We start from the raw sequence: 16,548 nt of genomic DNA, 5'->3' as shown, positions 1-16,548 counted from the left end.
TTGGGAACTCCCAACCCCCCCTCCCCCCACCTCTGAGCAGGAGAGGGGAGCTGGACATTGAGCTCTACAAAAACTCTTCAACAAGGAAATCCAGTGAGCTTTCAGGGTGGTGAACACATCACATCAAAGTGCTGGGATGGTGGTGCCTCCAGAGAGGACGTGCAAGCTCTGCCCCTCCCCCACACCCTGCCCTGGCATCTCTTCCATTTGGCTGGTCCTGAGTTGTATCCTTTGTAACAAACCAGGAAATGAAAGTAAAATGTTTACCTGAGTTCTGTGAGCCATTCTAGAAGCTGAGGAGGGGCTGTGGAAACCCCTAATTTATAGTCAGTCAGAAGCATGGGTGACCCCCAGGATTTGCAAATGGCATCTGAAGTGGAGGCAGTCTTGTGGAACTGAGCCCTTAACTTGTGGGGTCTGCACTAACTCCAAGATGTTAGTGACAGAATTGAATTGAATTGGAGGACACCTAGTTGGTGTTAGAGAATTGGAGTACACGTTGGCGTCCGAAAAAAAGATGCCGCAACACATCACATAAGGAATTATACACTGTCTATCCTTTTGTGACTAGCGTATTTCACTTAGCACAATGTCTTCAAGGTTCATCCAAGAAGTATGTATCAAAATTTCCTCTTTCTAAGGCTAAATAATATTCCATTGTATTTATATATCACATTTTGTTTATCCATTCATCAACAGATGGACACTTGGGTTGGTTCCACCTTTTGACTATTGTGAATAATGCTGCTATGAACAAGGACGTACAAATATCTGTTCAAGTTCCTGCTTTCAGATCTTTTGGGTATACACCCAATGGTAGAACTGCTGGATAATATGGTAATTCTATTTTTAACTTTTTGAGGAACTACCATACGATCTTCCACGTGACTCCACCATTTTCATTCCCATCAGCAGGGTACAGGCTTCCAGCTTCTCCACGTCCTTGCCAACACTTTTCTTATTTTCTTATTTTCTTTTCTAATAGCCATCCTAATAGGTGTGAAGCAGTATCTCATTGTAGTTTTGATTTGCATTTTCCCTGATGTTGAGTAGCTATTCATGTGCTTATTGGCCATTTATATATCTTTTTTGGCGAAACGTCTATTCAAGTCCTTTGCTCATTTTGAAATCTGGTTGTTTTTGTTGTTGAACTGTAGGAGTTCTTTATATATTCTGGATATTAACCCCTTATCAGATATATGATTTGCAAATATTTTCTCCCATTCTGTGGCTTGCCTTTCCTTTTTTTGTTTTTTAAATTAACCATTTTATTTTTTTCTGAGGAAGATTAGCCCTGAGCTAACACCTGCTGCCAATCCTACTCATTTTGCTGAGGAAGACTGGCCCTGAGCTAACATCTGTGCCCATCTTCCTCTACTTTATATGTGGGATGCCTACCACAGCATGGTTTGCCAAGCCGTGCCATGTCTGCACCTGGGATCTGAACTGGTGAACCCCGGGCCGCCGAAGCGCAATGTGAGAACTTAACTGCTGCGCCACCGGGCCGGCCACCTGTGTGTTGCCTTTTCACTCTGGTGATAGTGTCCTCTGAAGCACAAAAGTCTTTAAATTTGAGATAATCCAATTTATCTATTTTTTTTTTGCCCAGGCTTTTAGTATCATATCGAAGAAATCACTGCCATCATCGACAAATCTAATGTCATGAAGCTTTTTCCCTATGTTTTTTTCTAAGAGTTTTATAGTTTTCCCAGCACCACTAGTTGAAAAGTTTGGTGACAATGATGTGTCAGTGTAGGTTCATCAATTGTAACAACTCTACCACTCTGGCGGGGGATGTTGATAATGGGGCAGGGAGTATATGGAAAATCCGTACCTTCCCCTTCTGCTGTGAACCTAAAGCTGCTCTAAGAAATAAAGTCTTCTTTTTTTTTTAAGGCTATCCTTTTCCTATGGAATAGTCTTGGCACCCTTGTTGAAAAGTCATTTGACCACACAGCTGAGGGTTTCTTTCTGGACTCTAGTTCATTGGTCTGTGTTTGTCTGATGCCAATACCACACTGTCGGGTTACTGCAGCTTTGTTAGCAGTTTTGAAATCAAGAAGTGTGAGACCTCCAACTTTGTTGTTCTTTTCCAGGATAGTTTTGGCTACTCAGTGTCCCTTGCACATCCACATGAATTTTTTATGCATTTTTCAATTTCTGTGAAAAACCTCATTGGGATTTTGATAGGGATTTCATCGAACCTGCAGACTGCTTTACACAGTACTGACATCTTACCAACAGTAAGTCTTTCAATCCAGGAACACAACATGTTTTTCCATTCATTTATGTCTTTAATTTCCTTCAGCAACGTCCTGTTGTTTTCAATGTACAAGTCTTTGGCTTCCTTGGTTAAATTTATTCCTAAGTCTTTTTTTTTTTTAATGCTATTGTAAATTGAATTGTTTTCTTAATTTCTTTTCTGGATTGTTCATTGTTAGTGTTTAGAAATACAACTGGGTTAAAATGGTGCAAATTCAGTCCACTCTGCTCTCTATGGTTTGCAGAGGGAACAAGGCATTGGGAGGCCCGGCAGGGAGGAGGAGGAAGGCAAGGGTGGGGAAGAAGGCTGTAAAATCCCTAACATTCTGAATGCGGCTTTTTCCGGGTTGGGCATCTGCTTGGTTGCCACAGATCTCTGACTGACTGCCATGGCTCTAAGAAGGAAGGCATTGTAGTCAGGTTCTAGCTTGTTTCACGTTTCTGCAGGGGTGAGGGTCTGGAGCTTCCTGGTCCACCATCTTGCTGATGTCACTCTCCACGGCCTAAGACTTATTCCCTAAGCAGTGTATCTTCAAGGAGATAACTAAGGAGCCAGACTGGTCAGAGAAGAGACAAGGCTGGGAGGGAACAAGGGACAGGCTGGTTAGGAATGGGGAGGGAGGAGGGCCCTGGACCACTAAACTGAAGACGCAGACGTGATGCTGTGGACTTGGCGGGCACCTGCGATGATGTCTGGCGAGGCCACAAAGCCAAGACAGAAGTCCAGCCAGGCCAACCCAAGCCTCGTCCAGTGCACGGGGCTGAGTGTCACAGAAACAGGAGGATGAGGAGCAACTGAAATGCTTCCGCCTCACGTTCCATGAGGGCCTTCCCCACTCCCCAACCCGCAACCCCCACCCCAGGACTTCGAGTATATTTTCAGAACCTTAAGTGAATCAGAATTATGAACACCACCCCCAGCCTCTCTTCTCCCCTCAATCTGAAGAGTGAGTGGCTCGCTCTCAATTGCTTCCCCCTGGACAGTGGACCCAGCATGCAGCAAACACGATAAATCAGCCTTGACAAGAACGTGGCTGCAAGCAAGAGGATGCCTTCCCATGGCATGCTGGTCCTCTCTCCAGATGGCTTCAAGAAGTGCTGACCACTAGCCTCAGCTGGGAGCCCGGTTGAAAATACAGGAGCCTGGGCCCCTCCCCTAGAAAGACCTCTAGGTTCAGAAAATCCTCCTGGGGGCCCAGACATCTGTATTTTTACCTAGCCCCATGGGTGAGGTGAATGACCACTATCAGGGAGCACTGGTCTAGTTTCCTCCCCAGAGTTGCCAGCCTCTGAGCTCGTTTCCACTGCCTGCATCTCTGGTGAGGGCTTTCCGAGGAAGCAGAGAGAAGAACGGGACTGGGTTTAGGGTTACCCTCCCCGGAAGTCTCAAACGGGCAGTTTATCTGACCCACAGTTTCAAAACAGAGTGTAAGAATAATAATAATACAACTTTTGAATTAGTTATCAGCATTATAAAACAGATTTCATAAGCCAGACACAGAAAGACAAATACGGTATGACTCCACTTATGTGAGGTTTATGGAATAGGCGAATTCGTAAAAACAGAAAGCAGAACAGAGGTTACGAGGGGCTGGCGGGGGGAAGGGAGGAGTCATTGTTTAACGGGTACTGAGTTGTTGGGGATGATGAAAAACTTTGGGTATAGATAGTGGTAATACACAACATTGTGAACATATCTGATGTCACTGAATTTTACACTTACAGATGGTTACAATGATAAATATTATGTATATTTTACCACAATAAAAACAAAACACATTTCATATAAAAATCTGGATTTCTGGTTTCTCTTTAAAAAAAATGGGGTCCTGACCACACTGGGTCACACTCTGTATGTCAATGGCTGGCAGGAGCTGAAGCCGCTGCTGTCCTTCAGTGAGACACGTGTTCTCACTTTTGCTGTGACCCCACCACACTCCAGTGTCACTGCTACCTTGTCCCATGTATATGACCTGGCTGGCCCCCATGAGCATAGTAGGCTGTGGTCCCGGCCCCACCCCATCTCATTTCAGTCCCCACCAGCTCCATTCTGCTCTCCAGGCCTTGTCCGTCCCTCTCTTCTAATGCGTGAGGGGAGGCCAGAGAGTGGTCAGCCATGTGGGCAGGCATTTTGTGTGCCTTGAGCAACAACAACAAAGGAAGAGAACAAGAATCTGCCTTCACCTCCCCAAACTTCACCCCGACCTGAAAGGCCTCTGACAGTAGAAGATCCAGAATGATAAGCCTGCGCTTTAACAGACCCAAGTGACCATGATTCTGGAAGAAGACTAGGCTGACGGCCCACCTTACGACCCTGGTCCTGAGTCAGCCTCTCTGGGTGATGCCGTATGATCAGCTGGTCCAGCAAACACAACCTCCTGGAGGCTGGCCTCAGTTTCCTAGTGCCCATCTTTATCTGCTAGACTCTGATTTCCAATTGATGGAAATATGACAGGGTTCAGGACACACTCCCCAAAATACGGCACCTTGGCATGATAATATTTGAAGCTGAAGGAGTCTGAGAAAATGGCAGAAGCAGGAAGATCCCTCTGACCTCCTCTCACGGCCCCGCCCTTCTTCCCTGAAATAGGCCTCAAAACCCTTCTGTGATTCTCAAAAAACTAAAAATAGAAATACCTTATGACCCAGCCATCCCACTACTGGGTATCTATCCAAAGAACTTGAAATCAGCAATTCAAAAGTCCCATGCACCCCTATGTTCATCGCAGCATTATTTACAATAGCCAAGATGTGGAAGCAACCTAAGTGCCCATCAACTGATGATTGGATAAAGAAGATGTGGTATATATATACAATGGGATACTACTCAGCCATAAAAAAGGATAAAATCGTCCCATTCACAACAACATGGATGGACCTTGAGGGTATTATGTCAAGTGAAATAAGCCAGATAGAGAAAGACGAACTCTGTATGACTCCACTCATAGGTAGAAGTTAACATTTAGACAAAGAGAACTTATTGGTGGTTAACAGGGGAAAGGGGAGTAGGGGGAGGGCACGAAGGGTGAAGTGGTACACCTACAACATGACTAACAATAATGTACAACTGAAATTTCACAAGGTTGTAAACTATCACAATCTTAATAAAAAGAAAAAACAAAACAAAACAAAAGAAAAACCCTCCTGTGAGAGGCGCCCTCCCTACACTCCGAGGAAGGGAGCATCCTTATCTCTGAAGACAAAGGGATCCCCAAGACGAATCCTGACAGACAGGCCTTGTGCAGTTCCACCAGTTACGGTTACCTCGTACTCCCTGATTATTCACATCCCTCACGACTGTCCTCATGAAACCTAGCACAAAAGTACACAGGTCTAGGGCCGGCCCCGTGGCTGAGTGTTAACTCGGTGCACTCCACTTCAGCGACCTGGGTTCACACGTTGGAAACCCAGGCGCAGACCTACAACACTCGTCAGCCATGCTGTGGTGCCAACCCACATGCAAAATAGAGGAGGATTGGCACAGATGTTAGCTCAGGGCAAATCTTCCTCAGCAAAAACAAAAGAGGTACCTAAGTCTGTTTCTTCCTTTCCTTATGAAGGAACAGGAGGGTTCCTATGTCATGTCCTACCTACATTAAAGAAATCGGGATGATTTTCTCCTGTTAATTTGACTTTGTCAGTGAATTTTTAGACCCAGTGAGGGACCCTAAGAGAGGCCAGGACAACTTTTTCCTCCTCTAGAAATAGCACCCTTGTTCCAGACCTGCTAAAACCTGATGGTACTGACGACACCCCATCATTACTGCAAAAAGCATCTAAGCCGTAAGTGGAGAATATGTGCTGAAAAGAACGTAACATAGCTTCGCAGTCATTTTATCATGTTGACTACATGTTGAAAGAAGTGGATATACCGGGTTAAAGACAATATACTACTAAAGGCAATTTCACCTGTTGTTTTGACTATTCTTTTAATTTACATTTTACCTATTTTTAATGTGGCTACTAGAAAATGTACGAGGCTTGCAGTAGTGGCTTGCGTTTTCTTTCTGATGGACAGCACTAATCCAACAACCCAGCCAGGTGTGAATTCTACAGAACTTATTCCATAAGGTCACTGTATTTTCTTTACCTCGAAAAGCAAACAGATTCACTCCTACTCTATTTCTGAGTTTTGCGGAGCTATGAGCTGCCCAAGAGTCCTTGAGGAAGTGTCAGTGCTGTGGGCTCCGCATCGGGGCTGGGGCTGACTTGAGGCTCTCTTCCAGCTCCCACATCTCGCTCACCCTGTGCCACGAAGCCATCACCAGACTCCAACACAAAGCCCTCCTCCAACTCTTGCACAGTCACAATGTGTCCACATCACTCAAAACTCCACACAGATCATTTTCCCTTGAAACAATGGAACAGGTGTTGCTACAAACTGCCAAGCTGTTACCACCTGTGCAACTGGTCAGAGCGGACCACAGAAAGGGAACCGCCTGGGCTGCAGTCTCAGACACCCCTTCCCTCTCTCACCCCAGCTCAGGCCTCGCTGGTTTCTTCTTCCCAGAGACTGGAGCCCCTCCTTCTTGTGGAGCTAGGCTCAGAGACAGACTGAGCTCTTTCGCAGTTTACAGCACAGCGGTGGGGAGCCAATGCTGATGCTGGGGACTTCAAAACAGAAGACAGGTGCCAGGCCCTCCAATTCTGGAGAAAACTGCTGGACACTGAAGACACTGGGGCAAAATTCAAACCTCAGAATCCTGCCTTTTTTTTCTTTTTTTTTAAACAAATGCTTTATCCCCGTGAAGACTCAACACTGGCTGTGACAGGCGTGGAGGGGGAGTGGGGTTCACATCTCCCTTCTACCACTCAGCAGCCGTAGGACCCCGGAGAAGGCTGCTGCATTTGTCTAGGTCTCAGTGTCCTCATCTGGAACAATGGGGACAGTTCCACCCACCTCACAGAGCTGAAGAATTAAACCATGGATGAAAAAGTGCCTTGGGCATGGTAAGTGTTTGATAGACATTAGCTTCCATCCCCTTCAATTTTCCCATAGCAATTAGGCAAAGCAGATAGTATAAAAACCTTGTGGGGAACTGAAAAGAAATCCTCTATACTCTGTTGTTTTTTGCACGGTCTTTTGTGGTTTTGTTCGTTTGTTTTTAATCTGAATCTTGGTGCATGATAGAATTTAAAAACCAGGTACAGGAACTCTGCCAAGGCAAGGACGATCTTTGCAGCCCTCACATAGCATCTGGCAAAAGGTAAGCGCCAGGTAAATGCTTGTTGAATGAATGGAAGAGTGTTGGATTCAACGCAAGCAGGGGCTGGTGCACTAGAACCGGCACTAGAACGAGAGGTCAGAGTTAGCAGGGTGCAAGGGTTCTGCTGATCAGTGTGAGGCTGGCAGGCCACGAAGAATTATTCTGCGGAATGGCATGTGGAATCTTTGTGGAGCCTTTTTTCTAAGCAGCAAAGCTCAAGGTGCTCTGTTAATATTTCTCCTCCACTCAGCCATGCTTTACTCAGACAGAAAGGTTAGCACACACGCAGAGGAAGCGAACCTAGTCATCTCTAGGAGAGGAAGCATAAACAATTCACTTTTTCATAATTTTTTTTAACTTAGCATAATTGGCTAAACCTAAAAGATTAAACTTAAATAGATGGCTCCTTGATACAAATACATGCCTTCAGAGTATTTTCACTGGTAAAATTCTGAGCATTTCCTGACCTTGCTTGGGGTTGGGGGTGGGGACTGGATAACTCTTCTTTTTAAATTTTAAAGATGGATCTGGTGTTCAATTCCCTCTCGGGTGTGTAAGGAGGGCTCTGAATACTATTGGTGTATGCTTTCTGGTTAACAGAAAAAGGGTTGCCTTCTCTGATCTCACCAGGCCTCCTGAGGACTTCTCCCCGTTAGCTCTCCTGTCTCCCCACACAGCAGGTCTGGGACTGCAGTGGCGTTGTCTGAATCCTGTTCTGCTCATCAGAGGATTCAACACTCAGGAAGCCTGAAGGGTCCTGCCCTTCGTCCCCAGGTTTACCCTCCTAGAAAGGAAAACTCCAGTAGAGTCAAACCCACCAGCAGGGCTGCACAGGGGATGTCAAAATCCACAGTCACATCCCCTTAGAGGGTAGGGAGTTGGCAGATGTCCCTCTCAACCCCTGTTTGTTCATTACCCTGAACCAAAGATCCATCTTGTTTCACCCTCAGACCTCAAATCAATTCAATCTTCAGAACATTCAAAGCTACAGGTGAAAGAAAACTGACTACAGGATTTATGTTGCCTGTTTGTGTGCTAAAGAAGCCCCCTCTGTCGGCTTTCACGGGCTGCTTACACTATTACCCCAGAGGCAGGACCTCCCCACTCAGGGAAATTTAGCTCAAGTTCCCTGCCTGGTGCTGAAGAGAACAGAATGGAAATTTGCCTTTAGAGAAGATTTGGAAATTTCTGACCCAAATGAGAACTTTAAAGAAAAGGTTATATTTTCTAAATGCAATGAAAAAGTAACAGAACACAGGCTTATAAGAACTAAGGGTCACTGGTCATTTGCCAAACACGTGGCCACAACTACACGTGCTTGGGAAGAAGTGGGACCAGAGGCAGTGGTCCAGATAAATGAGGAGACCATAAGGAGTTGCGCCAAATAATTGGAAAAGGCAATTAGATTCAACACACGCCCAACTTTCTGGGTCATAACCACATTGAGATGCAAAGAATTTGAGATTCTCCTTCCAAAATGGAAGAAGAAAGGATTAAGATATGAGCTTTCCAGGCCTTTCCAAGGTCTCTAGGCCTTGGAAATTCAGAGCCAGGTTTCTACTCCATCCTGCTGGACTAGGCTGTAAACCCTAGGGAAGGAGTTTGGCACAAAGCTTTGTTTCCACTGTCCCGGCGTCAGCTGTGAATAAAAGGAGGTAAGAACAGTGCCCAGCACCAGCAGGGCACCGCTCCACGACTCTCTGCAGGACGGGAGATGCTGACTCTAGGAAAGCTGGCTGCTCAGGCTAAACACCTCCCAAATTCTGATGACACCAGAAGAGTCTGACCCCCAAGGGCTGCTCCCTGCCAAAGAACAGCTTTCCTAAGTCACAGGTCGAAGCTGATGGACTGACAGCTTCAGTAATGAGATCACATAAACAGCACATGCTCCAGAAGCATGTTTTCTGCTGGGGGAGGAGAAATTGTGGGTGAAAGAAAAGGTCCCCTCTTTCGTTTCCCGGAACCTCTCATACACCGTCACCCAGTCATCATCACTCACTCACACTGTCAGTCACACCCAGCCAGTCACCCAGAGTCACAAACACTGTTCAAGTCAGAAAACTGCAGGCTCCCACCCACACAGTTAGGGACAACCTAAGCCACTCAGTCTCACAATGACATGACGCCCATTGCTCTGAACATCCGCAGATCCTCTACCCACCTGATTGCCAAGGACAGCTATGGAGCAGGCTGTTGAAACCTCATTAGCCCCGAACCAGACGGAAGCGATGCGGGAGGGCATGCCCAGGATGAAGACCTGGGCCACAGAGCAGATGACCTGGCCCAGCACGGTGACTGGGAAGAGATGTGGCTTCAGGCTGCCCAACTTCACCCAGGCCCCCAGGCAGTTCAGAACCGAGCCAGTGAGGGCAATGGTGCGCAGGCCGAACTTCTCCAGCAGCCAGGACAAAGGCAGTAGAGGGATGTAGGTCAGCATGTAGCACATGGACAGCCACTCGATGGCAAAGGCACTGACCCCGTAGAAGTTCATGAAGATGTTATTTATGGAGCCGTACTGGATCCACTGGAAAGCGTTGCACATGGAGTAGCAGCTGAACACCAGGACCACGGCCCACCGGCGCTTGCTCACCTTGATCACGCTAAGGTCCTCCGACCCGGAGCTACCGCTGTGATCGCCCTCCCGCTGGTTGGGATCTTCATTCCCCATGACCACAGCCTCTCCTGGAACCCTCGACAGGTGCTGAGGACACTGGCGGTCTTAAGGGACGGTGGCCTCGGCTGGTCCTCTAGAGCTGACGAGGCATTTGCCCCGGCCCGCCCACAAACAAACGGAGACCCCAGCCTGCGCTCACCCCGAGATCCTACTCCCACGTTTCCTTGGCGTCCTCTGTCGCCGACCGCTGTCCCCAAGCCAAGGCAGACGTCCCCTCCTGGTCCTGGCCGTCGGCTCCTGGAGTCCTCCCTGGCGTTCTGGCCGCGTTCAGCCCCTCCGTCCTGGCAGAAGTTCGCTCCTTGCGCAGCCACTTCGCCGGTTTCCATTCGCTGCCGGGCCGGCTAGGGCCCCTGCCCTCTCAGGCGCACGTGACCGCCCCGCCCGGTCCAGCCCGGCGTCCCCCCGCCCCCCCTCCACTCCCGCCCGCCTTCTCCAGCCGGGCTGACCGGGCAGCGCAGTTGTTTCGCCACAACTTGCGGTGCATTCCTCTTACACGCCCCGGGCGCCATGGAAACCGCCGGTTAACCCCCCTCTCACGCACGGCCCCTCAAATTCATTAGCCGCCTCCCGGGGACCCCGCAAATAAGTCTCTCCGCCCTTCCGAGGTGACTCTCCAAACGCAGTCTCCTATGTGCCGGTCCCCATCCCTGCGCCCGCGCACCGGTGCCCGGCGCCCCCAAAGCGCTCAGGGGATTCCAAGAGGGCTTCCCGACCTTTCCCCGCCTGGCTGGCTCCCAGACTCTCCATGAACTTTCGGCAGAAAGAGAGATTTGTGGATTTCCCGGTCTGGGTGCGCTCCTGGGGTAAAGCGGTGTCGCAGAAAACTCGCTCTGCTCCTTGCTTCCCTGCGGACATGGTCTATCTTGGGGATCTCGGGCTGGAACCTGTGAGAGAGGGCTCTTCCTTCCTGATGGACGCCCAGGTGGCCTCCTAGGCCGGGCACTGAGAGCGGAGGGTGCAGGGGAGCTCACAGACATTGAGGATCTAGCGGGGGTGGGTTTGTGGTGACAGGGCTTGCACAGCGCTGCCTCTGGGCGGGGTCTGTAAGTGGTCTTTGCGCCCAAGTACCCTAGTCTGCCGCCTGCTGGGCTCAGCCCTTTCCAGAGGGTAAGCCCTCAAGTCCTCGCCTCCAAAAAGGCAGGCCTGCAGGGCGGAAGTGCCTGTTCCCACTGATCCCTTTCAGCCCTGGGGAGGGATAAGAGCCCAGCTTCTCCCTGGGTGCAAACACCGGCTTAGCTACTCCTAGGTGTGTACCGTAACTTAAGGTACTCCACCTCTCTGTGCCTCATGTCTTCATCTGGAAAATAAGGACTGTACAATAACACGACCCACCTCAGAGTGTTGTTGTGAGGTTTGAACAGTTAAGGCATGAAAGCACTTTGAAAATTCTGGCAGGTAGTAAGCATTCCGTGAGTGTTGACTACCCTAAGGATTAACAAGCTAATGATTGTTATATTGTGCTAAACATGACCACTGCGTTATCTCATTTAAGGATCACAAGAATCCTGGGATGTAGTTAGTATTGCTTCCCTGCATCTTACAGAAAACAAAACAGCTCAGAGAAGGGAAGTAACTTTTTTTTGTTTTAAAGATTGGCACCTGAGCTAACATCTGTTGCCAATCTTTTCTTTCTTTCTTTCTTTCTTTGCTTTTTCTCCCCCAAATCCCCCAGTACATAGTTGCATATTTTAGTTATGGGTCCTTCTAGTTGTGGCATGTGGGACACCGCCTCAACGTGGCCTGATGAGCAGTGCTATGTGCGCACCCAGGATCCGACCCGTGGAAACCCCAGGCCACCAGCAGAGCGGGCGAACTTAAGCGCTGGGCCACCCAGCCGGCCCCATGAAGTAACTTCTTACTTACGGTTTTAGCTTGCCTGCAGAGCCATCATTCTCATGCGAGTTTGTGTTCATTCAAGCTACAGCCCAGCTGCTCAAGTGTGGTCTGGGGACAGCAGTGTGGGCATGCTCTGGAAGCTTCTTCCAAGGGCAGCAGCCCAGCCCCACCCTGGACCTACTGAATTCGAGGCTGCCTTTTAGAGATCTCCAGGTGATTCGTCTGTTTGCACATTAAAGTTTGAGAGCCTCTGGGTGCCACTGCTTCCCGTTGGTTTTCTTTTTTAACTTTCAGACCAAAATGAAGAATTTAAAGCTCTGGGCAGTGGCACTAACTTGAGTTGAGCATTAAAATCACATCCTGAGCTCTTAACATTCCCAATGCCTCAGCCACAGCACAAATCAGGGTCTCTGAGACTGGACCCAGGCATCTGTATGTTCAAAGGTCCCCAGGGGACCTCAACATGCAGCCACCTGTGGGCACCTCTGGTGGAGTTAGAACCACTGGTTCCCATGAGACGGAACGCTGCTTGGAGGCACCCACTTTTCAGTGGAAATTTGAGGTCTTGGATCATAATGGGATGTTTGAAGAAGAGACTCAGACCCACCTAAGAATTTCCACACTAGGTCAACATCCCGTCTTCCTGAAATTCCAACGGTGTTTCCCAGCCTTCTCCAGGGAGCACAGAACCTACGTTCTCCTGGAACCTTCTGAGACCTTCACTGTTTCTCTTCCCTAGGTCATCAGGGTCCTCTCCCAAAAGCCTTCAGAATATATTCTTCACTTCACTTTACTGAAATGGAAACTGAGGCCTACAGAGTCACACTGTGTTATCAGAGTCACACAGCAAATTAACATCAGAACAACCAACAGTAAGACAGGTTACTCAGTTCGCTCCCATGCAGCCTCTCCCACATGCTCCTCTGGGCAATGCTTCCATTTGGCGACAAATCCCAAGGGGTCTAACCTGGGATTCAAGTGGTATTTGGGGTCACCTTTTATGTTGGAGCCCGTGGGATCTATTGTGAGCTCTGGATTCAGTCTACTCAAGATCTGAAGCTGTGTTCTGCCATTGTCAGCTTCGGGATCTTGGGCAGGTTACTTCACCTCTCTCTCCTTCGGTTTCTGAATCTGAAAAATGAGCATTAAAAATACCTGCCTGATAGGGTTGTAGCAAGAAGTAAACAGGATAATGTGTCACTTGTTTTCAAAAAGAATATTCTGGCAGGGGCCAGCCCGGTGGCCGAGTGGTTGAGTTCGTGCACTTTGCTTCGGCGGCCCAGGGTTTCGCCGGGTTGGACCATACTGAGGTGGCATCCCACATGCCACAACTAGAAGGACACACAACTAAAATATACAACCGTGTACTGGGGGGATTGGGGGAGAAAGGAAAACAAAGATTGGCAACAGATGTTAGCTCAGGTGCAATCTTTAAAAAAAAAAAGAATTCTGGCAGCCACCAGGGTAGTGGGCAGACAGCACATGGAGACAAGTATTCTGTATTCATCCTTTGAAAAACATTTATTGAGCAGCTTATTCTGTATTACATCTATTTAGCTGTATGTTCTATCTATAGGTATCTATACATACACCTCGAAGGGGAAAGAGAAATGCGTTTTAGGGATTGCTTCCGGAAAAGGGGCCCTGGGTCTTGGTTCTGTGGCAACTGCCTGTATGAGGAGCTTGAGGGAGCCTCTGGCATTGAATTCAGCCTGTCCTGGCACTCTGCAGAATGGTGGCAACGTTCGCCCCCTAGAGGCCAACAACAGCTCCAGCAGTGAGAGCACAACTTGGAAGGCAACACATCACAAGAGTATTGACAGCTTACCACCCAGTCGACAGAGGCTGGAGGTGTGGGAGGCTGGAAGTTGGCTGAGTGCTGGGAAGGCCAAATTGCTAACGAAATGCATCAGGTTGAGACCCTGGATTCGTCCCTCTTAAGAAATACCAAAACTTGCAATTTGTAAAAATGTTGCCCTTACAAATCTTATATGTGTATTTATATGTGTAATACTGTATACTCACCAATATCCTGTTTGCCTTATTCCCCACACTCCCCATGTATTTCCAGCTCCTGAGGACTTGTGTGTATCTTTGTATTCAGTGGAGCATTTAGAGAGAGAAGCGATACAACGCATGCTCTCAGCAGCTTTAGGGAGAACTGAGTTGAATTACACATTGCCATGAAAATTTCAGAAAACTGAGACAAAGAGGAGATCCAACACATTTTCAAAGATAAAAACAGGTTTCATAAAATGTTTTCCAAAACAACAGGAACAGAATGTCTTCAGAGTTATCATCAAACCTGGAAACTGGAAGTCAGTGGAAAAATGCTTTCTGAAGGAAAACCGTTTCCTACCTAGAATTCTATACCCAAACTACCAAAGAAAAAAGGATGAGAAGAGAATCAAGTATTTTCACACACGACATGCAAAGTTTCAAAATAAGGTACTTCCTTAGTCTCCCTCCCAGAAAGCTGCTAAAGGATGTACTCCACCAAAACAAGGGAGGAAACGAGAGGCAGGCGATGAGAATCACCAAGATCATGGGAAGGAAGATCCCAGGAGGACAGCCATGGGCTGGGCATAGAAAGCAGTCCGTTCAGATTAAAGCTGCTCAAAAGGCTCCAGGAAAGATGTGATGAAGATGACGACACTGATAGAATTGTGTTTGAAAGTACGGCAAGGGCGGTTACATAATGGAAGAGAATTAGGGGTTGGACCAGTGATAAGTACCACGAAGTAGAACTAAATAAATGGGGGCAGGGGGACATGATTCCTAACACCTCTGGAATGTAAAAGGCTATGAAGGAGAGGGGAAAAATCATGGTGCCCTCGAGTGACTCAGTTGTGAGTAGCATGAACCCAGTCATAATAATGTGAACGCTGAAAGTTGATATAACCAAATATGATAGAAGCATTTCGGGAGGATGGGGGAGTGGGAAGTGGGCACATGTGTGTGGTGGAGATGAGGGTGGGGTTAACAGAGCTGAATCTTTGTCTGCCACATTGGAAAGTCAGGAGCTGATTCCTGACAGGGACAAAATCAGGAAGGTTCAATGTACCCATCTTGTGTAGAGCTATGGAGGTAAATACCAAGAGAATCATCTAATAAGAACTGAAAGCAATTGCCTCAAGGGAGTGGGAAAGGGGAAAGAAACTGATGTTTTTGATATATGACTGTTTGCTTCCTTAAATTACATATAACTTTGGTTTCCAACAAAACCCTCTAAAATCTTAAAATAGAAACAAAAGGAATTGAAGTGGACTTGCGTCACCCAGGCCCACAGGTGACGCCTAGGGGTGTGGTCAGTTCCATCGTGGAGTTTATGATGTTGGTGCTGAAACAGGCACCCAAGTCTCCAGCGCTGGGACCTCAGGGATGCTGTGTCCTCCAAAGCTGTGCCAGGCTGTCGCCTCGGGGAACCGGGTGTGTGGTCAGAGGCCCTTTTACCCACATCCTGGTCTTGCTTGTCCTTCTCTGACCTTCTTTCTGCTTCTAGTGACTTTCTCTCTTGGAGATTCTGTGGAGGTCTTATCCCTTCTACTGAGGCCTCACCTCTGTGCCATCATCCAAAGACCACAACAAGGTCTCCTCTTCTGGAATCCTCTCTGTCAGGGAATGGCACTGCCAGCTCCCACTTAGCCAAACCCAAATGCCGAGAATCCCCAGAACCTCCCTTCCCTCCTTCTCAGTGTCCCCTGGGCGTTGATCTCCTTACCATCTTCCCTCCTCTCCTTTTCCTTCGACATCACCTTGTGCAGACTCTCGTGGCATCTCCCCTTGGTCCTGTGACCCCCTCCTCCTTGTTCTTCCTCCTCCAGTTCACGACCACACCACTTTCCAGGGCTTCCCAATTCCCTTCAGGCCTCTGCCCTGCCTCCACTCCTCCAGTGGCCGCCCCTAGCTTGCAGAAGTTCACCCTCCTCAGAGGAGCACACAAGGCCTTTGTGATGTCTCTCTGGCCACCTCTCCCACCACTGCCCACTCCCACCTTCACGCCAGGCAGCTGGAACCACCTGCAGCTCCCCACAAGCTTTGTGAACACATCATGCCCTGCGCTTGTCATCCTTCACAATGCAGGACAAGCACCACCTCCTCCAGGAAGCCTTCCCCGATGCCCTAAGTGTGATTCAGAGGCTTCATTCACACCTTGTACGTACCCCTTCACAGTGGCTCCTGGCACACTGCATCATGAGTGTTTCTTAACCTTTCAAGTCACCCACTTACCGTGAGTTCCTCCAGCCTGTGGACCGTGTCCTACTCACATTCAAACCCCAGCCTCTGGCTCGACATGTGGCCCACAGAAGGGGCACGAAGGCATGATTGCCCTGAGCTCTGGGATGCAACTCCTGGATGAGTCCCACCTCCAGAAGGCCTCAACCTGAGGGAAAACACTTGCAGCTTGTTCTGAATGCTGCTGTCTCCTTGTTTCTTAGGTTTGCCTTGTTCTTTTCTGAGGTGCCTCCCCCACGGGTTTGGAGCCCAGGGCCACATCTCCCGGAGCCCACAGGACAGGACGGCGGGGAGGGCATTCCTGTGCTGAGCGGGATTCTGGATGCCTTCCCC

At 48.5% G+C, this 16,548-nt stretch overlaps 1 protein-coding gene across 2 annotated transcripts in view; it reads right to left on the bottom strand.

Moving 5' to 3' along the window:
• Positions 1–10,503, bottom strand: part of LOC106828042 (choline/ethanolamine transporter FLVCR2-like) — a 45,545-nt gene extending 35,042 nt beyond the window's left edge. Inside the window, exon 1 of one of the 2 annotated variants that reach the window (XR_006530236.2) lies at positions 9,631–10,418. Coding sequence is in view for 1 of the 2 variants with exons in the window: in XM_044774033.2 (XP_044629968.1) it covers positions 9,631–10,137 (507 nt within the window). In the remaining variant the exon portion in view is untranslated. Of the gene's footprint in view, positions 1–9,630 lie in introns of both variants that reach the window. The other variant, XM_044774033.2, reaches the window with a different exon arrangement.
• Positions 10,504–16,548: the final 6,045 nt, after the last annotated feature.

The sequence above is a fragment of the Equus asinus genome, chromosome 7 (assembly GCF_041296235.1).
Source record: "Equus asinus isolate D_3611 breed Donkey chromosome 7, EquAss-T2T_v2, whole genome shotgun sequence".
Lineage (NCBI taxonomy): Eukaryota > Metazoa > Chordata > Mammalia > Perissodactyla > Equidae > Equus > Equus asinus.
This window is presented reverse-complemented; position numbering and strand designations above follow the sequence as displayed.